The sequence below is a fragment of the Toxorhynchites rutilus genome, chromosome 3, assembly GCF_029784135.1.
Source record: "Toxorhynchites rutilus septentrionalis strain SRP chromosome 3, ASM2978413v1, whole genome shotgun sequence".
Classification (NCBI taxonomy): domain Eukaryota; kingdom Metazoa; phylum Arthropoda; class Insecta; order Diptera; family Culicidae; genus Toxorhynchites; species Toxorhynchites rutilus.
In genome coordinates this window covers 280,744,641-280,767,264 of record NC_073746.1, presented here as the reverse complement: position 1 = coordinate 280,767,264, position 22,624 = coordinate 280,744,641, and the positions used below count along the sequence as shown (strand labels likewise).

General features: G+C 39.5%; 1 protein-coding gene and 2 long non-coding RNA genes across 3 annotated transcripts; 1 reads left to right on the top strand and 2 right to left on the bottom strand.

Moving 5' to 3' along the window:
- Nucleotides 1-18,207: 18,207 nt before the first annotated feature.
- On the top strand, nucleotides 18,208-18,783 carry LOC129776557 (uncharacterized). The gene is made up of 3 exons (XR_008743120.1): nucleotides 18,208-18,430; nucleotides 18,493-18,562; nucleotides 18,644-18,783. It is a non-coding gene; the product is annotated as an uncharacterized LOC129776557 (long non-coding RNA).
- A 678-nt stretch (nucleotides 18,784-19,461) lies between these two features.
- On the bottom strand, nucleotides 19,462-20,198 carry LOC129776555 (uncharacterized protein C1orf131 homolog). Its single transcript, XM_055782263.1, has one exon. The coding sequence runs from the start codon at nucleotides 20,094-20,096 to the stop codon at nucleotides 19,512-19,514; it is 585 nt and encodes a 194-aa protein (XP_055638238.1). The 5' UTR covers nucleotides 20,097-20,198; the 3' UTR covers nucleotides 19,462-19,511.
- Nucleotides 20,199-21,263: 1,065 nt separating this feature from the next.
- LOC129776556 (uncharacterized) lies at nucleotides 21,264-22,571 on the bottom strand. The gene is made up of 2 exons (XR_008743119.1): nucleotides 21,708-22,571; nucleotides 21,264-21,526 (listed from the first exon to the last, which is right to left on the bottom strand). It is a non-coding gene; the product is annotated as an uncharacterized LOC129776556 (long non-coding RNA).
- Between the last annotated feature and the right edge of the window lie 53 nt (nucleotides 22,572-22,624).

Here is a 22,624-nt window from a genome sequence, read left to right as displayed (position 1 = left end):
GTAAAAGTCCATCCCGTGGATCGATGAATGACTTTAAACCGCACAGGCGGTGCTTGGATTGGCCGCCTTCCGCAATCGCTCGTAATTCTGGTTGAAACGCTTCCTTCTGTACGCACCGCACTATTACCACCAATGCAAGTATCAATTCCGGGATGGTGAGTGGACCTTTCAACACTGTCTGTCTCTTGCTGATGATGAACTTCGCAAAGCGAACGAAGTAAGCCATTGCCTTTATCGTCTTGTCATAATCGTTTGTTCGCTCAAAAACTGTCAATTGCTTCACTGGAATAGTCGCAACTAGCGCGATCACAGCTCTCATTACTGGCAAGTTTTCGTCATCAATCGGTTCAGGTTGCACGTCTTCAATCATCGCCTTCTTCAGCATGGGTGGGCCACCCCACCACATCGGGTTCTGCAGGATTTTTCGAGGAAGTATGCCGCGCGAAATAATATCTGCTGGGTTCTCCTGCGTCGGTATGTATCTCCACTTGTAGGAATTGGTGATGCGCTGAATCTCACCAACTCTGTTTGAAACATACTGCTGCAGCATACCAGCTGGTTTACCTATCCAGCAGAGCACAATCTGCGAATCCGTCCAAAGATTCACAGACTCGAATCCGATGTCAATCGCAGCAATCGTTTTCTCTGTCAGTCTTGACAACAGCAAAGCAGCGAGCAGTTCGGCACGGGGAGTCGTGATCGGCTTGCCCTTATTAGTTTTCTTCGGAAGGATACGTGATTTGCTGCAGATCAGATGCATCGTCACGGTGCCATCCTTGTGGATGACTCTAGAATAGAGGCACGCTCCAAACGCTACGTCCGAGGCGTCTAAAAAGCCATGGAGTTCCACGACCATCGCATTCGCCGAAGAAATCCATCGTGGTACTCGAAGTTGGTTCAAGCAAGTCAACTCATCACGGAATCTACGCCACTTGAGTACGATGTCCTGTGGGACCGGTTCGTCCCATTCCACCGAGAGAAGGCTCACTTCCCGGAGAATCAGCTTCGCCGTAGTAACAACTGGACCAACTAAGCCCAGCAAGTCGTAAATCTTCGCTACTTCACTTAATATCTTTCTTTTCGTTGTAGCTTCGGGGTCACCTGGCGTGACGGAGAACGAAAACCAATCGTCGGGAGGGTTCCAGACGATTCCCAGCGTCTTGGTGATGACTTGGTTTTCGTCACCAACCTTGAAGTCCGTACCACGTAGTTCGTCGTCGATCTGGTCTAGTATTTTCGAGCACCACTTGTGGGCACCGAAGCAAGCTATCGACAACAAACCATCAATTTCCTGCTGGAGTACACATGCTTCCGGAAGATTATGTGCACCCGCAACAATGTCCATGTAGGTGCTCCTTTCGATCACCTTCGCTGCTCGAGGAAACTCTTCCTTGTAATCCTCTGATGCCTGACGGAGTGCCATCGTCGCTTGAAATGGAGATGGCGCCAACCCATACGTCACCGTCTGCAGTTCGTACACTGCTAGTGGTTTGCTTCGATCATAACGCCATATTATTCGTTGGTACGCAGTATCCGGAGGCAGAACTCGAACTTGGCGGAACATTTTCGGGATGTCCACCGTAAACACGTGCTTAAAGCTCCGAAAATTCAGAAGAATGGAAGTCAGATCATTCTGGACGGTCGTTCCAGACATCAGTGCATCGTTAATCGCCACTCCAGTGGACGTCGCTGTAGATCCATCAAACACGACCCTTAACTTGGTCGTCGTACTGCTGGGCTTCACAACACAGTGATGTGGTATGTAGTAAGCGGAATTTCGTTTTCGTCGGCCGTGATAGCTTTCATATGGCCGAGCTCCTCATACTCTCGCATGAAAAGGAATACTGCTGCTTGATATTCGGTTCTCTGTCCAGCCGTCACTCAAGAGACAGAAATCGTCGTATTGCGATTGCACGAGAATCGCCCAGCTCACCCTTCCTGTCGTTGAATGGGTGTCGTACGCAGTATCTTCCTACCTGGTCTCGTTGGTAAGTCTGTCGGAAATGTTCCAAGCTCTGCTCGTCAGCCGCCTTGCTGGGGTGCTGGATCACGTCGCAAGCCTCCAGCTTGTAGAAGCTTCGTAGAAGTTCACTCAGTTCTTCGTTGTTCGTTTGGCAGAGCGATCGCGCGATGACTGGCGCGTCGGTGGTGATAATGCCTCCCGCCACCCAACCAAGCTCCGTGTTGGTGAGTGTTGGTAGGTTCGGTCCAAGTTTGATTCGGTCGTCTTTCACCAAATCCCAGAAGATTTCGGCACCGATCAGCATATCGATGCGTCCTCGTTTGTTGAATTCCGGGTCGGCTAATTTGACGTCAGCAGGGATCGGCCATTCCGATACGTCGAACGGTTTCTCCGGCAGGTCTCTTGTGATCCGTGGCGCTACGAGAATGTCCACTTCAGTAAAGAAATCTCCGACGTACGATTCAATCGTCACTCGTACCATACGACGGAGTCGAATGTTCGCACCGTTGAGGCCACTCACAATGAAATCGACGGACTGCTTCTTCTGGCCGATCAGGTTTGCAAACCGTAACCGTAATAAAATGCATCTAGGATGCTGAGTCCAGCAACACTCGGCATGGGTAAGCAGCAGAGTTCAATCCACGGACCTTTACTATAGCCGTAGACAGCAACGCCTGTTTCGTTTGACTTCCTACACTGGCACACAAAGTCGCAGCTGTGCCGGATCGAATCACCTCGCTTTGGCTGCTCGAAGTTGTCTCACTACGAGTCGGTTAAACATCCTCTCTGGCTGCGATCTGCACACTGGTTTTTGCTGGTATGATTCCCGAATGTTCGATGGTGTGAAGAGAAGTATGGTGTCGTTTGCCACACTCCCTGCAGTTGTGTGATGAAGCACATCCGCTCGTTCGATGCCCTTTCTGCAGGCAATTGAAGCAGCAACCCGACTTTTTCAATAAATTAAATTTATCACTCACTGTCATCTTCTTAAAGTTTTCGCACTTCCAGAGTTCGTGGTTACCTTTGCAACCAGCGCACTTTTGTTCAATTTTCATATCACACTTCGGTTCATTAGTGTTCACTAGCGTGGTGTTCACCCCCGCTTTTGTTTTTCCACATTCTATTTTCGTATTCGTTTCAATTTTCTCAATAATTCTACACTGTTCTTGTAGGAACGCCATCGTTTTCGAGTAGCTGGGCAGAACTCCTGATTCCTGTCGTGTCTCCCAGGCTACGCGCGTCGCTTTATCCATCCGTGATGAAATGATGTTGACAAGCATTTGCTCACCAAGCCCTTCCACTGGCAGATCCAGTTGCTTGAGCGCTTCTACGTTCTTAGTGGAGACGTCTAGCAATTTCCGCAGATTTGTCGAATGTTCTTTGCTAAACCTCGGCAGGTTGAACAAACACTCGATATGTTTGTCGATGATGAGCCGCTTATCCTCGAATCTTTCTGTCAGGAATTTCCAGGCAGCATCGTAGTCGTTACTATTGACGATGTCCTGGTCGATAATTCCAGCGGCTGCTCCCACGAGACAGTTTCGCAAATGATAAAGTTTCATTGCCGGTTCCTCGTACTTGTAACGATTCATGATGGTCGTAAACATAGATTTAAACGAAAACCATCCCTCGTACGACCCGTCAAAGGTCGGCAATGGCGCTTGTAGTGGAGGGAGGAAAGGTGCCGCCGATCCCGCTGTCATCACAGCGGGCGCTGGGAACTCGATCTTCGTCGCGGCATCTTTTGCATGATTCGTGGTAGCCTCCTCAATCAGCATACTCAAACGTATCGACAAATCGGTGTACATCGATTCGAATTCGACGTACTTTTCCATCTGCTCGGCTCTTCGCTCCTCAGAGAGGGACAGGGCATAAATAGAGTTCTGAAACTGATTATATTCACTGTATGCTTGTTCGACTGTCTTCATATGCAACCGAAGAAAGTGTAAAGCGACGTGCTTTCCACTACTTCTCACAGTATCCGGACATAGAAGGACCAAAATGTTCCTTTAATCTTGAGTGGACTTTTTTTTAAAGGACTGTAAGCGAGAACCGAAATAAAAGACGTCCGATTCTGGCTAACTTGACTACGTAATAGAGATGTGCCATCCGCTCATGAGCTGTTCATTCGAATCGCTTCATCGTAGTGAGCGGATTTGGATCGGCTCGCAATCAAAAAAACGCAGCTCATCAGCTCATTACGGAGCTGGAGCTGATGTGCTGTTGAGCTGTTGAGCTGATGAGCTGCTGAGCTGATGAGCTGTTGAGCTGATGAGCTATTGAGCTGTTGAGCTGATGAGCTGCTGAGCTGATGAGCTGTTGAGCTGATGAGCTGTTGAGCTGTTGAGCTGTTGAGCTGTTGAGCTGTTGAGCTGTTGAGCTGCTGAGCTGTTGAGCTGTTGAGCTGCATAGCTGTGGAGCGCAAAAGCTGCAGAGAGTGTGAATTGCCAGACGCGAAAGGATTTTTCGTCTCCCGCGCTTCATGGCATGACGTCAGTTTGTTTTCGTGCATCCCTCTTCGTACTTTAGCTTTAGCAGAGTTGCCAGATAGGAAAAAAGGTTTTTGTTTTGAAGATATTCAATCGTTCGTTACTTCATTAAATTTTTCTTATATGGCAAAACAAAATAATACACATTATTATATGCTTGTAAATAAATTTAATATATTACATTGTTATTTAAACATTACTGTGAAAACACATACATTTATTTCCGCGTGCTGAATCAAAACAATTCAGAAAACCACCCGGCATAAATGTTTTTTTTTTAAATTTAATTTATTTTCAACTGGCTCAGCAACGTTAAGCATCAATGAGCCGTGTTTATGTATAGGGAAAAGCCTCTGTGAGTAGAACTATGCAAATGTTCTTTCTCATAAAGGCATAAAAACCCTATGATTTTTTCAAGAAATAGAACAATATAAATAATTATACAACAATTCATTATGAAATATTATTTAAGACTTCTTCTTGAGGATTTTTTATAGAGAAAACCACCTCCTTGAAGATTGCGAGCAATTGCGTGCATCTGAGTATTTTTGAGTTCTGAGGAAAATAGTTGAAGAAAAATGAAAACGTTAATAACCATATATTATTGATAAATAATAAAAATATTCATAACAAAAAACAAAAAAGTTGGAGAAGTAAACGATAATCAAAAATAAAAGAAAAATACACACATACTCATACTTGAAAGTGTATGGATTTGAGGAAGTAATAAATCAACATAATTGCATCGAGATTACGAGTAGCCAGAACGTCACGGATCGAAACATTGAGTGGCATTCCCTTTTTGCGAAAATTTTCTATTAAAGATAACCTTTTATTTTGAAATTCAGAGCAATACCATACAATGTGATCAATATCGTGGTAACCTGTACCACAAATACATAGGTAACTATCACTGATGTTAATTCGAAAAAGATGTGCATTCGAGGAATAATGATTAGACATGAGTCTGCACACTACTCGAATGAAATCACGAGAATAATTATATCCTTTGAACCATGGTTTGAGGGAAACTTTAGGAATGATAGAATACAGCCACCGACCTTTATCACTACCATTCCAACTTGTCTGCCAACATTGAAGTGCACGTTCACGAGGAAAATGGAGATATTCATCAAAAGTAATTGGCCTGTGAAATAACAGTCCTTCCGTAGCGCCCTTCATAGCAAGAAGATCAGCTTTTTCATTTCCTGGTATCGAACAATGAGAGGGAATCCATACAAAAGTGATATTAAATGATCTACTTATCAAAACACTTAAAATATGTTGGATTCCAGACAAGAAATACGAAGAATATCTAGACCTTACCGAATGAAGTGCCTCTAAAGAGCTGAGACTATCAGAAAAAATGTAAAAATGTTCAGGGGACAAGGTCTGAATATGTTGTAATGCAGTGTATATTGCAGCCAATTCCGCAACAAACACCGAACAGGGTAAACTAAGCTTACGGAATATGGAGAAGTTAATATTAAATACCCCAAAACCTGTGGAACCATTAAGACTAGATCCATCAGTAAAAAAAATTTTGGTTGAGTCAATATGTTTATATCTTGACAAGAAAATTGCAGGCATGACTATTTGGCGGAGATCACTGGAAATACCACTCACATAAACTTTCATTGACAAGTCAAAATTAATAGAAGGATTGAACAAAATTGAAGGAATGGTCTGGAAACCAAGTAAAGCAGATGGGCTTTCCAGGGTCAGAAATTCAAGATATAGCGACATTCGCTTAGATTGAGTGCCTAAGGTTAGCATTTTTTCAAAGTTTGTTATCACTATCGGATTGAGTGTTTCACAACGTATCAAAAAACGAAATGATAACTCGAAAAAGCGCACAGAAAGAGGAAGGATACCAGCTAAAATTTCTAGGCTCATTGTATGTGTTGACTGCATACATCCTAGAGCAATACGCAAACAGCGATATTGGATCCTTTCCAGTTGCATTTCCAGATGAGTACGGGCAGCGGACCTGAAGCAAAAACTTCCATACTCCATAACAGATAGAACGGTTGTTTTATACAACCTAATTAAATCGACGGGATGCGCCCCCCACCAAGTCCCTGTTATGGATCGGAGAAAATTTTTCTCGTTTCTGACATTTTTGTTTCAAGTAACCTATGTGTTTACCCCATGTGCCTCTAGAATCAAACACAACTCCTAAATACTTGAATGACGGCGAGTGCATAATTGTTCTATCCAAAAGTTTAAGTTGCAATTGTGCGGGACGGTGTTTTCTTGAAAACACAACCATTTCTGACTTTTCAGAAGAAAACTCAATACCCAATTTACAAGCCCACTCAACCAAATTATCAAGAGAAATCTGCAAGGGATTATACAGATGAATACTGTCTTTGCCTGTTACCGACACTACACAATCATCTGCATATTGTCTCAAAGTACAGTTTCCTGATAAACAAACATCGATGTCATTTACATAAAAGTTGTAAAGGATTGGACTAAGACATGAGCCTTGAGGAAGGCCAATGTAGCTAATCCGTAAAACTGACGAAGAACCATGGGAAAAACTCATATGTTTTTCACGCATTAGGTTAAACAAAAAACTATTTAATTTTGGAGAAAACCCATTTAGATGAAGTTTTTCAAAAAGAACCTCAATGGAAACTGAATCAAACGCACCCTTGATATCTAGGAACACTGATGCCATTTGTTGCTTACTACACAAGGCTATGTCAACCTCTGATGAAAGCAGAGCAAGACAATCATTAGTTCCTTTACCTCTACGAAACCCGAACTGCGAAGGTGAGAGGAGGTTGTTGGATTCTATCCAGCTGTCTAAGCGACATAGAATCATTTTCTCTAATAATTTTCGAATGCAAGAGAGCATTGCAATTGGTCTATAAGAATTATAATCAGACGCAGGTTTACCAGGCTTCAGAATAGCTATAACTTTAATCTGTCGCCACTCATGCGGAACAACGTTCTGCTCAAGAAAAACATTGAACAATTTTAACAAACGTTTCTTCGCATTATCAGGTAGATTTTTCAATAAGTTGAATTTAATCCTATCTAACCCCGGCGCCGAATTGTTACATGACAGAAGTGCAAACGAAAATTCAGCCATACTGAACGGAGGCGCAATATCATCAGATGTCTCCAAGAAGGGAGGTGGAGCAGGTGCTGAGTCTGGACATATCTTCTTGGCAAAGTCAAAGATCCACCTTTCAGAATATTCAACTTGTTTATTTGAATGAGTTGAATTTCTCATTTGTCTGGCAACTCTCCAAAGAGTGCTCAAGGAAGACTCTCGGGAAAGCCCATTCACAAAATTACGCCAATAGCCTCTCTTTTTGGCTGTTATGAAGCTTTTGAATTTACGCTCCAGATAAATGTAATTGTCGTAACGTTCGCAGGAGCCTGATTTACGCCAATTCTTGAAAGCATTCGATTTTTCTTTATAGAGATTTGTACAATCTTGATCCCACCACAGATTAGGAGAACGTCTGCGAAACGAATTCCCAGGAAAACGTTTCGTTTGGGCATCAATAGCACTGTCATGAATTAAACCAGCTAGAAAATTATATTCTTCTAACGGGGGTAACTCATTAACTAATGCCACTGATTCTGAAATAATTGAAGAATATCTCTTCCAATCAATGTTTCTAGATAAATCATGCTGAACATTTATAGTTTCAGACGATTTAGAATAATTTGAAATAGAAACGGTGATCGGCAAATGATCACTTCCATGTGGATCTTGGATAACCTTCCAATGACAATCTAATGATAAAGAGGAAGAACAAAGGGATAAATCTAAGCGACTTGCGCGGCCTGATGAAGGAGCAATTCTTGTTATATCACCTGTATTTAAAACTGTCATGTTGAATTCATCGCAAAGATCATAAATAGAATTAGCTCTTCGATCATCAAAAGATTCACCCCAGCCAATGCCATGTGAGTTGAAATCTCCCAAAATAAGATGAGGTTGTGGAAGAAGCTCAATTATATTCACAAGGTTTCGATAATTAAGCATTGTACTTGGTGGAATATAAATAGAAGCAATGCACAAATCTCTACCCTTGATGCGTGCCTGACACGCAAGAATTTCAATTCCTGTGACTAAAGGCAGGGGAATCCTGTAAAATGGATAACATTTTCTAATACCTATGAGAACTCCTCCATAGGAATCATCACGGTCTAAACGAATAATATTAAAATCATGGATGTTTAATATATTGTCCGAACGAAGCCATGTTTCAGATAGAGCAAACACATCGCAATTCAAAAAATGGAGCATTTGCTTGAAAGAGTCAAGTTTTGGAAGAAGACTTCTACAATTCCACTGTAGAATAGTAGAATTCTCTGACTCATCCAATAAATTAGGCATCGAAATTAATGAAGGAGAGGAGGGGCCACTTTGCAACCATTTGTTTAGCTAACTGACTGATAGTAGGAAGCCAAGCAGAAATGAGACATTTCAATGAATCTGAAATTCCGAAAATATCAAAGATCCATCTAACAATTGAAGAAAAGCAAATACCTCCTGAAAATGATTGGGGTTCAGGAACCGATCGAGAAGCAAATCTGGGATGACTTGACAATTCAGAGAAATGAACGTCATAGTTAGAGGATCCCCAACCAGGAGGGTTACTGTTGGAAGGAGCAGAAAAATGAGAAGAAGCTTCTGGTTGATTAGAGGATAATCCTCTTTTTTTAGCAGGCTTGGAGGAGGAAGTATTTTTTCTCTTCCTGGTTCTTCCCGCGATTATTGGATCGAAAGTAGTATCCGATTCATCATCCTCTGATAAAGCAGAGAAACGATTTTCTGAAATCTCGGATACCTGAGCTGCCTTGAGTATATCAGCAAAGGATCGCTTAGAACGATCTTTAAGTGACTGTTTAAGTTTAATTGAACGGGATTTGTATTTTGGACAGTCTTTAACTGTGTGAGGAACACCTCCACAAAGAATGCATTTATCAGCATCCTTGTTGCAAATACTTTCATCATGATCGACTCCACACTTAGAACATTTAATTTTATTGCAACAGAAGGTTTTAGTGTGACCTAACTGTTTGCAATTAGTGCATGACATTATTTTGGGAGTAAATAATCGAACTGGAAAACGAAGCTTATCAATGAGCACATAATTTGGAAGAGCTGTGCCCTCGAAGGTGATTCTAAAAGAACCAGATGGGAAATATTTCTTCTCGTTGCCATCAATTATAAATGAATTCAGCGATCGAACTTCTAAAATTTTCACATGAGGAAGTTTTACATCATGAAAAATACCCTCTGCTTTTTCGAAATCTGCTAGTTGGAGAGATTTTTCCGAAACCACACCATCGATTTCAACAATGTGTGCCGGAATATACACTCGATATTCAGCAGTGAACAAAGAATTATTTACAACTGCGTTAGCGTCTTTACAATCCGAGAGCACAACACGAAGTTTGTCTTTATTAACTTTTGTAATCTCCAAGACACTTGAGTAATTAGATTTCAAGTCTTTACAAATTTGGGTCACTCTTAACGGTTTCCCTTTGGGACGGAAGAATACCACCCAACGATTTTTCGATGAACCCGAAACGTTATGGTATTGTCGTATTCGAGAAAGATTCTTGGGAGGAATATTCTCAATGATTGGATGTTGAGGAGAATTAATTAGATTTTGAACCGAACTGAGTGAAACAGAATCAATTGTTGGCTGTGTCGAATTTAACTGTGATTGTTTTTTATTTTTCTTCGAAGGACGAACTTCAGAAAAACAATTACTAGGAGAAGCTACGATGCTCATATCAACATCGGAGGGTTCGTTCCCCTCCATTTAGATAGAATTGTGTAATAAAAATGAGAGCAGAGAGAGCATAAAATGCCTAACACTCACAGAAAATAAAACTATTATTTTTGTATATATAAAAAAAATAAAATAAAATTAATTAATTAATTAAGTAACACAAAACAAAAACTTAGCTGTTTTATATTTTCCAGAGGCAGGGAATCTTCAGAAATCCTGCACCAAGATTCAATACAGCGGGAAGCTTCACACACACCGAAAAACACTTGAAAATTCAAAATTCGTATATCTTCTTCGGGGAATTCCACTCGCTAAACAAATGGCTCCAATAACTTCACAACTTCTTCGAGAAATAGTCTTCAAAACACTGAAATGACCTACAAGAAAAAAAAAATCACGAAGAAAATCTGCAATATTCGTTTTGATGAAAATTATACGTCACCTTTATTCCACGGCTTGCTGATGTATGACGGCATAAATGTTGATGATTGATACTGGTCCTTTTGTTACCTTTGTGATCGCGAATAATTATTTCTCGTTGCACCTATTAGCGAATTTATTTTTATATCCTCGGATGCAAAAAAAAAATCTCGATGGATTTTTCTTTTTCAAAAAACGTTGTCTCGGCCAATATTCCTGGAGGCATTCTATTTAGCTACTGCTGGTTTTTCTGTTGTTTAAGTTCAGCATATCCTAAGCATCTTCTATGTTGGATTTCAGCATTCAGTATTTGTTGTATATTATATTATTAGAATTCATATCAGTTTTAGTTTTTGTACAATTACGAATTAAATTTGTTTATTTTTTGCTTTCTGTCTATTAAAAAAGTGCACACTATGCAATGTCCCATGGTGATTACGTTTCATATGCAATTGTGTGGACAACTGCAAAATTCAATTGAGCTGAAGAGCTGTTCCAAATGAGCAGCTCACTTGTATGAGCTGAACGGCTCTGAGCCGCTCACCATGATGAGCTGATTTGCCCATCTCTACTACGTAACTGATTTTATTCAAGAAGATACAATAGTGTGTGTACGCATTTTAGATTTAGTACAATTTGCAGTGCTCCCGGAACGATGGGTTGTATTTCTCATCCAACAAAGACAATAAATTAGAAATATTTTTTTAAGTATTTCGAGAATGGCTACATTTAGAAGGAGATTGATAATAACCTTTTTTGTTCTAAATCACATCAGAATTCATAATTTGTGGCTAAAAATGATTGTTAACACACAAAAATTCGAAGTTTCGAAAATTCCTAGAAATTCGATGTTCCACAAAGTTCGTCAAAAATAGTTTTACTATCTTGGGTCCATTTTTTAAATTTTATGCATGACTTCTATTTTGTATGAAAAAAAAAATTAAAAAATATGTATTTTGGATATTGCAAATTGAATTTTTATTTTGTAAATTAAAAAAAATACTAATTTTTTTTCTCAGTGTACATTTTTTTCATATTCAACCATCAATACTCTATAACTCTTTCTAAGACACTATTTCGGTACGACTCATAGTTTTTGAGATATAAATTATCAAAGATTTCTCTTACTAAAATCGATACGCCCTTTTCAAAAGATACGCTTGAGTCAAAAAATTCCCAATTGCTGTGAAAAAACTCATATTTCCTCCAACCCAAACGGAATACACACTTTCATTGGAATCAAAAATACATATTTTTAAAATCTGCATTTTTAGGACGATTTCATTTGGAATTGCTGATACGCGTTGCCCCTAGGTTCTGCCTTGAATGTTCAGAAAACGTCGTGGGGGCTTCTACAACTTTATTTCCAGTTTTTTTTCGACGTAGGACTATGCCTTTCAGTAAGGGTGCCAAGTCAGAAAACGATTTCATGAAATAATGTTACCGTTAATAACTATTTTGCTAGGAATGGATTCTTATACTAGTCGAATCGGAAATTCTCTAAGATTTTGTTTGATGATTCCGTAATACTTAAACGGTGTGAATGAATTAAACTTGGACACAATCCCATTTCCCCATACATTTATTCTGCCCATAGCGTCAATAACAAGCAACTAATGCATCGGCTCCCCCCACCGTTGCTTTTGGGTATAAATAAGCCATTCGCGAATTCAAATCACAGTTAGAGGCGAATGAACTGAAAAGTTTAAAGCCTCTTTAATCCAATATCATCATCATCAAATCACAGTTTAGAGATGAATGAACTGAAACAACGTTTAAATCCTCTATAATTCAACACATTATCATCATCGTCAAATCACGGTCTCAATCCAGCTAGCGATCAGACAACATTCTTTCCTAATGCCGATATCACACACAGGGAATTCGCGTGATACAAAGAGGCAACGAAAGATATCGCAAAGAGCGGTTCAATTTTGTTCGGTACTTCACCATGTGGATTTTCATGTCATCTGGCAAAGAGTGTTTCTGTACAGGAAAACCTGTTTTTGTGCGGTTGCTTTTTGTGTGATTTTCCGTTTATGCCTGCTGTTTAGGTGCGATATTATTATTTGTGCGATTAGTTTGTGTGATTCAAGACTCGATGTCATAACTAAATCGCACAAAAAGAGTCGCACAAACGAGGAATCACGCAGAAAGGGACCGCACAAAAACAGGTTTGCCTGTACTTTTGCATCCCACGCACACATACTTTTTTTTTGTAGGCATTGTCGAAATATAACACGGTACTGATTTCGCGACTCGGCCCCTCATTTAACAAATTTGAAGTTCAGATTAGTGTTGAAACGGTTAGTAGTTTGGTCGGATACCGGATATCCGGCAAGCTTCGAGCGAGTTTTGTATTTGCGAAAACGGAACAGGGAAACATTGCATGTGGGCATGAAGCAAATAAAGGATTATAGTTCAGGTAGATATAAACTCATTTTACATACAAACAATGAACGATGATTAATTTTTCCGTTTAGATTGAGTATTTTATTATAAGGATTTTCTATTACAACTATGAAATCTTCATGAATGACAATTTGAGAGAGTGCGTTTAGCTCCTTAAAATATTTGAAGGAATGAAAAATATACAAGTTCTGTCCTCTCCTGTGTATTTGAAGTAATTTCACATGCTGCTGCATAAAAAAGTATTTGGACAAGGACGAGACTGCGCACGGAAAACCGAGCTTACCTCGCATGAGAGCATCTTTACACGCTGGATTGGGAAGTCCTTTCAGCTACTTAGAATAAGATCCAAATTACCCAATTGCAACCTTGTTGGACCGAGGTTCAAGTCAGATCGCTTGAGAGTTCTTGAAACGTAAAAAGCCTGGCAAAAAAATCTATTGAAGTATATAAAATATTTTTCGAAGAATCTTTTGAGAGTATCAACTCCGCGCGTGTATGTGTGTGTGGCGGCTGCTTCGATGTCTGCCCGGGGAACAGTTTTTCGATGCTGATACTCTCTTGGTCACCTTCTCTTCTCCTTCTGATGGTTCGGCTTTTCTGCCCTCCCTCACAGTTGCAAACAAACTGCATGTCTTTCAGGTCAGGTCAGGCCAGGTAATGAATCCCTCGATCCCTCGATCCCTCGCCGTCCAGCTCGTTCAATTACGATGTTGCCTTATCGATATCCTCACGAAAAATGAATGCGTTTCAGGGTAAGGTAAGGTAAGATATTGTATTATAGAGACTTTGAACTTTTTCAGTTCATTCGTCTCTAGCCTTGAGAAAGGCCCTTGGAAAACTTTACTCTACTCCAGCACTACCCCTCCACCCTCTTGCCTTGAGAAAGACACTCGATCCCTCGCCGTCCAGCTCGTCCAGCAACGATGTTGCCCAGTCAGTGTCCACGCAACGAATGAGCGTTTCACCACCAGAATATCGCTCAAGTATGCTTTTTGTGCGTGATTGAATCGAGATAAGGTGTGGTTTACGATGGCAATTTGGAAGGCAAACTAGAGGGGAATGAACTCTCTGAGTTTGAAACTTTCGAAGACTGAGCAATAATCGGTTGAAAATTATATAATTTTCTCGATGCGAAACATTTTCCGTTGCGCGCGCATACAATATTGGATACGAAAATATCCTACTGATGGGAAAGAATAATGTTCAGAAGCTTTCCTGCTAATTACACTTGATTGAAAAACTACAAAATCAAATGTATTTAGTCGCTGTGTTATATGGTTAGAAAACATTAAAAAACTCTTTCGCATGAATGTATTTTTCAATTCCCAGGGAACTGGCAGATAATTTGTCAGCAGCGATTAGATCTTTCCGGAATTTTCTTGATGCTGAATGGCATCCAAACGAAGAGTTCCGCGCGTGTATGTGTGTGTGTGGCGGCTGCTCCGATCCCTTCCCGGGGAACCGTTTGTGGCATCACTCTCCTCCTGATGGATTCCCTTCTGGCCTAAAGTGCACAAACAGGCTCTTGGTGACACCGTTCATCAGCGCTTTCATGATAAACGAAGAGCTTCACCACAACAGCGACAACATGCTCCAATCGCTGTTCAATTATAACTGAGTGGATTTCCGAGCGGTGCTCGTTCATATACCGACTGGTGATTTCAATAGCCTGTTTTGAAAGCAATTTTAAGACTATTGAAACAAGTTTTTGGATCAAAAAGTAACAAGTATATAACGCGTAGACATTTTATCTTTCGAATGAAGTGTTTATCATACCATTTCGTTCAGTTGTTTAGGAGCTATTAACGCTCAAAATCTCGGTCTCCGGCGTAACGCTTTCGTTTTCGAAACTTTGATTTTCCACCCCGGTATAGAAATGAAATACGTAGTCCTACGTCAAAATCTGGTATTTCAGTGTACAAACCTTACTTTTAATTATGTATGAATGATGTTAATGAGTGATTTTGTTATGATTTATCTTCTCTTGATGAGAACTTATTGATTTTTTCTAATATTCGGTATCCGACCGGATAGTAGGTCACTATCCGATATCCGATATATTTGTGCGTCTAGCTATAATGGGTGTTGGATGTAACTCGGCGACTGAGCTTTAAGGCCCATTTATACGTTGCTAGTAGCTGGCTTCACAATGAGCAGCTACTGACCCGGTGAACTCGCTTGACAAATGGTTGACTCGCCTTGTCCGTTCACACAATGTGAGCTGCTGGCAAGAAACTAGATACTACGGCACAGGTTTTCCAGAGATGCCAGGCGGTTTTTCAAATGTCCATCAAATCGTCAGAAACAGCAATCAGATCCGAATTTGTCAATTGATTGATCCGAAATCGACTTCTTTATTGGCAGTTTTCGTCTTAGATTTTCAGTTGAATTTATCATTACACAATTTTATCGCTAAACACACACTGGCCGTGTTTAAAAATACTTTGTGCTGAATTTCTTTGAACTGAAGGTACTATCCGGAAAAAGCAGAAAGAAAAAAGGATTCGGTCCAGGAATTGGATGCAAAAAAAAGGAGCAACAAATACAATATTGAAGTAACTCTACGATGATGATCCCCGAGAGTACAGAGCAGTGTTGAGAATAACACCTGAAAAAGTGAAAAAACTGTTGGATTTAATTGCTCCACAAATACAACGCAAGATACACTCATGAGGGATGCTATACCTACATAAGTGAAACTAGAAATGTTGTACCTTTCTTCTGGAATATCGTTCAGATTATTGTCGATATTTTTTTAGAATCTCGAAAGCATCCATAGCTAAAATAATTCCGAAAGTATGTAGTGCTACAAATGGCAGTCTAAAAGATTTTTCAAATTTTGAATTATTTCGCCTTGACAGCAGCTTCGTGTACCAATTTGTGAAATGAAAATGATAGTAGATTTGCAGGAGGAATAAATACGCCTCAAAAACTAAAATAATGAATGAAAATCTACTTTTTTAAATGGAATATGTATTCTGTTTTTTAGAACAATACTTTTTTTGGAAGTTGTGAGTGAATTTCGAATGAAAATTGTGCCCGATAATGATTTTATATTTAGAATCCCAAGAAAACTATCTCAAAAAGAAAACGTGCCCCACCAGCGTGCAAAACAAAATAAAATGAGTAAAAAACTTTTTAAGTTAAACGGTTTATTTGTGATTAAACATAATAATGTACTAAAAGCTAGAGAAAATAATTAGGCAAGTTGCAGTTAGTAGTTATCACACCTCTCCTTCATTAGTCTAGGGCATTGATAAGACTAAAATAAAATAGTGGGACATATGATGAAATCACTAATTGTGGATAATGAAAATGAATGGATTTTATAATTTAAAAAGTTTTTGTTTACTCATTTTATTTTCTAGTTTTTAGTACATTATCTGTTTCATTAGAATATTTCTCTACAATAAAGGCATTGTACTGTATTCTATCAGTCAAAAAATTTCATTTGATACCGATATTGAGTAGATTGCAGAAAATACATAGTGTGTTCTCCAAGTCAAGTTCGTTGGTTTGATACACATATCTCAATCAACCTTTTTTTTGAGATGATATGGAATCAGCGATTTTGAGCGGAGGCCAAATTGGATTTTTCAAGATAAGCAGTTTTAAAATGACAGCAGTTCCTATCCGGTCAGTTCCTATTGGTCAAATTTCTATTACTGTGGGACAATCCTACAGACATACATACATACATACGAACAGTTCAAGCTAAATAAAACCGTTTAATAAAGTATATTGCTATTTTGTGATTGCGGCCATCTTGGATTTTAATTTTTCATGATCTACTGTGATCTACTATTCAAGCCCTTTCATTTGATACCCATATTAATGGTGTTTTGACATAATATGTAGTCCGCCATTTGGTAGAATTTTGATGGATTTGCATTTTTCACAAATAACCGTGTTCTGCTAGTCAATCCCTTTCATTTGATACCCATTGTTACGGGGGTTTCGGAGGTTCTATTCAGCACGCGTTTTTATCAATGTATAGCGAGCTCAAAGCTGTATTTATTAAGAGAAACAATAATTAAACAAGAACTTTACATTATTAGGTTTTACCTACATTTGATCTCCTCGTTTTAAATTCAAAGCACGACAGGATGATTCAATTATTTAACAATTTGGGAATTCAACTTTATTTTGGGTTCTATCTCTACTCCTTTTTTGTGATTAGCAAAGAATGTGTGGTACGAGAGAAGTTTTCAGAATGACAGTGATGACAGCTAGCTGTCAATGATTGTCTGGGTGCGTCATGGAGTGGCACCGTCCGGATGCGCAGGTTCAGATCAAGTCATCAGTGGCGTAGTTTGCTTCCCCCCAACACCCATATTAATGAAGTTTTGGGAAACTATGTAGTCCGCCATTTAGTAGTGGCAGCCATCTTGGATTTGCATTTTTCTTAAATAACTGTATTCTGCTAGTCAAGCCCTTTCATTTGATACCCATATTGATGGGGTTTTGGAAAACCCACATTGATGAGGTTTTGAGGAAGAAAGGGATCCGCCATTTTGTAGCGGCCTCTATCTTGGATTTACAAGATAATGAAATACGCAGTTTTGTAATGACTACAGAGATAAAGGTGTGTTCCAAATTTCAGATCAATCGGTCAACAAGAAGGGGGTCAAATTTCTACTAATGTGGGACATGTTACAAACATACAAACAGATTACAGGGCAAGCTAAATAAAACCGTTTAATAACAACGATTCCGCTTAGAAACTATGAGGGTTTTATTTGTTTTTTCAATAATTTTCAAGTCTATAATAATCTTCGCATATTTTCAAATATCTTAAAAATAGAGACATGTAAAGACAATGTAAAGATTTGGCATCCCTGATTCGAGCGCTAAATTCTGTTTTTGACGTTTTGAGGGATGCGAGTGCGAGTAAATTCAAAAAAATTTGAAGTAGCTCGCACGCCGAATCACACATGACACTAACTGGCATGATGTGTTCACACGGTGTGAGTAGCTGTACTGCAGTAACTGACTAGACCGACTCGTATGCTTACTCGCACCGTCTGAACCCGGCTTTAGCCGAGACACCTCGATACTAACACACCCGAAAGACTCATGCTTGCCTTTTATCGCGGTTTTTCGGTTTTGATATTTTCTCCAAATTTGGTGAGTCCTTCGGTGGGGGTTTTCTTGTTTTAACCTGGGGTCGGGAGGTGAAAGGTAATCGCCCGAGAATGTTTGAATATGAGATAGATGTAGGTGCAAGGGAAATTGTCATGACTAGTAGTTCCGGTCTTATTGATCAATGCGATGATCTGAGGACTAAAAATTCGTTCGTCTATTTCAACGTGGACCGTGGAAGAGGCAGGAGTGGTGTTAGTTATTTTGAACCGCGAGAAAAATTCGAAAAGGTAGTTGGTGCCTGAATATCGCGTGTTTTTGTGCTCATTTGTGTTCTTTTTTTTTTTGTTAGCTCTGCTAGTTATGAGAATTTGGTGGATCGGAAGTTTACTCTTCCACGCATCCGCTCAATAAATTTGGAGGTAAGAACAGCATCGTGGCTTTGTATAATGTGGCGTAATTTTGAATGGCTTTCTGTGTCTGCTGTTTCTGTAACGTCTTAGGAAGTGCCGCTTCTGAATCCACGGAGACATCGTTGGAATTGGTCTATAATCCAATCAAGTTCATCTCTTTTTTGTGGTTGAGTAGGACACAAGTACCCATTGTTGTTTACCATTCACTTCTAGCATGTAGCATGTTAAATAGATGGAATGCCGCCTTAATATATTAACCTTTCTATGTTATTGCTTTGATAAAAGAACACACTTTGTCATGCAGGACAAAAATCGTTCGACTGAACCTTCTAAATGAAAAAATGCAGGTTTTGACCAATGTTCGACTTTTCGAACAGTCATTCCTCAGTAAATTGAGGATTGGAAAAAAAAACTTGAACATTGGGGTTTATAGCGCCAATAATTCGAACAATGACTTTTGTCCCAAAATATTTTTCTTTACAATTTGGATGAACCCAAGGGTCATTCGTCCCTGCTTATTGTTTGATCAACCAAATTATTACGCTTATCCTGCTCTTCGTTACATTCTTTGACAGAAAATTGTTACTATCTGGATTGTTTTCGCTGCAATTTCAATCCAATTATTGAATATGCTGATATTTAAATTGCAGCGAAAATAAACCAGATAACAGTTAGATGTTAAAAATCGAATCGTAGAAAAAAATTGTGTTATTGAACCTATTCCGGCATATATAAAGATAGATTGTGTGGAATAAACTGTTGGACATGGACATTTTTCGTCCGTAAGTTGGAATGAAGAGAGCAATATTTTACAAAATAGAACAGGGACATCTACGAAATAAATATTGAAAAATAATGAGCATATAAAAAGTATAGTTACTGAACTGTAAGCTTTCCATTATATTAACACATTTCAAATACCAATTACAAGAGTTTCAATACAATGGATCTGAATACTTTACTTCTTTTTCTTCTTTTTATCATCAATTTTCGGATTCACCACTCCGTAGTGTTTAGTCACTGAGTTAGGGTTTGACGCCCTCTGACGTAAGCGTTGCTTCTGCTGCTGGAAGGATTTGGCCGCCCCGAAGCTTTGACCTAGTTTTCGACGATTGGAACGATCACACTCCTCCTTTTCTCGTTTCCTTTCCTCTAGAATTTCCTTATAATTACGGTACCCTTTTTTCGGTGGCTTGGCGCCAAGTTTTATTGCCAGGGCAATTTTTGCCTGATGCTTGGTTTCCTTGTCGAATCCCGAAATACCAAAATTGATTATCTCCTTCCGTGCCGTGCTTATGTCGAATTTCCGCGGATCTTCCTTAACCTTACGTTTTCGTTTCCGAGCGTCCGAGAAAATATCGTCAATATCATCTTGGTCCACGCCATTCTCATCTTCCGAAAGGCGGTCCGCAGGTTGAAATTCAGGTATCTTGTGCCTTCTAGTATTGGACTTCTTGGACTCGAAAACGGTCACGCTGAATTCACTTTCACTATCTTTTTTCGACGATAGCGATGCCTTAGTTTGAATGGGATGGAAGCTCATATTACCCGATAATATTAAAAACTAAACGTTCAAATGCCTCAGCATGTCGCGTTGAATAAATAAGCTATGTTTACAAACAATGCTGAGCAATCTGGTCATATTCTGAGACGTCATATTAATTTAAAGAAGTGTCAAAGCACGTGTCATTGGAAATTCATTACAGAGACTTGCTTCTATTTTGACATCTATCTAAGGGCGCTCGTACACCGTTTGGCCCTGGCCAAAGTCAAATATTTGACTCTTTTTGACAGATAAAATTTGATCAACGTGTACTGATCAAATATATTCGAAACAAAATACGACAATCAAATATTTTAGCTGTCTGTTCGTCAAACCTGTTAGTAGGGTAACACGGCGTGAGTTGGACATACAGGGTGATTTGGACCACCCTTTTATCTCAAAAATTACGGTTCAACTTGGATGTTTTATAATGTCATCTTCTTTTATTGTTGAACCGTATGTAACTAACGTAAAAAAACATTGGTAAAATTCGACAGGTGGAAGGAAACGATAGCATGAACACGGCAAGCACATTGATTGCCAAAAAATGTGAGTTTTCCGATCGTGGTTTTGATGTTTTTCCCGCTGATTAAACAAAGTTTTCGTGTATTGTGCAGTAAAGTTCTGTTCGTCTACAGAAGGGGAACAATTTGATGCAGCGAAACTGTGAACTTGATAACTATAAATGAAATTAATTGCATTTTAATTTTTGCATGTTGTGTGGGGTGACATGAACACGTTTGTGTGGGGTGAATTGGTCCTACAGATTTGAAATTTGTTTACAAAACATATCATATCTTTTGGTGACAAATTCATTCGTCGGCAAAATAGCTGCTCGCGCTTTACTGTAGGTAGGTATTTTTCTGGATTTTTTCGTATAACAATTTCTCATAATTGCTTCTACTTTTTCAGATATCTACAATCAGCGGTCGAATTAAAAACAGTGCAGAAGGATGTTTTGAGTATGTTTTAGCTTCTAGCCGCGCAATCAATGCTTTTTTTTCCAAGCAAGATGTACTTCTGTTTGGATCCTATCGGCGGGGAAAAAAGTACTTACGGCGACGGTGACAAGAAATAGCGCTGATTGCGAGATTACCAGATCCAGAAGATCCGGAAGGGCTGTTACAAGTAATTGGTTTTGCTAGAGCAAAAGGAGGTTGACAATGATTGCAACAGGTTCGTGTTTATTTTTCAAATTAGTGGACTTTTGTGTTGCTAATATATTACAGGTGAAATAAACTGTTGGAATCACGACTATCGATCACGCCAGAAGATCCGGAAAGAGTTGTTGAAAGTAATTGGCCACAGAAAAGTATCCATTTATGAAGTCTATCTCCATCTCGGGGGAAAGTGTGGTAAACAATGTCCGGGTTGTTTTTCGTTATGCGGACCTTGTTTCCGCATCCTTTTACTGCACAATAATACGGCATCTGAAGAAAATAAGATATTCACAATATAATTTTGGCATGATAGAGAACCGCGAGATGAACGATTATCTGTGGAGGAGTTGGACAACAGATTTCTTAGACTTATAGCACTTTAATCACACTCACAAGCTCTTCAAATCCTCACTGTCCCCCAAAACTATTGAATAATATGTAATATAAATACCTTATTGCAGCTCTAGTACACTATTTTTCACGAATATATATTTGCTTATTTCTTTCTTCAGTTGTTTTCCTCAGCGAGTTGATATGAAACCATAACGACACAACCAAACAAAAAGTAAACAATGCAGAAAGCTACGTCTCGCAACTCGTCTCACGTATTGTCATGAAAGTGTCAAGAACGAAACACCTATAGTTTAGCATCTTGCTCCGGATAAACAGTATTCGGCCATCTTAAGGCCATGTTCTCACTGCAGCGGGGCGTCAACGTGGCGTGAGCGGTGCGTGTTCACTTCTCGCCACGATATTTTAATTCACTCACATTGCACCGTGCCAGCGGCGTGTCTTCGGCGTGTTCTATGAAAATTGTCAATGTGTGTTTTTGAATGAAAGAATGAAAATTGATTTACTTTTCAATATTCCAACATCGTTGGACGTATCCGGCTAAAAACTCGGAGGGTGAAAACGTAAAAAATTAAAAAAAAAAACAAAACAAAAATTAAATTATGTCACTACTACAAACAAACATATGCTAGAGAGAAGCGGAGAAGTATAAATATCGCCAGCGTGAAGCTGGGAATCGTTTGCACGCCAGCCACACGTCAAAACCACAAGACACGTCAGCCTGGTGTGTACACATCGGTAAGAACACACACGATTAATCGTAAGCGTCACACGCCCCGCCCAAGCCACGCTGACGCCCCGCTGCAGTGAGAACAAGGCCTAAATGTGAACATATTGTATTGACACATTTCTGACTATTTTTGGCAAAGATTTTGATTGTGAGTTGTAACATATTACAGTGATTTACCTCTAATTGGGCATACCGAAGCACCACTCAGTGCCGCATTAGAAGCGATTGTGATATGTAATTGGACATATCAACAAACACAACACAATGTGAAAAACACGTTCGAACAG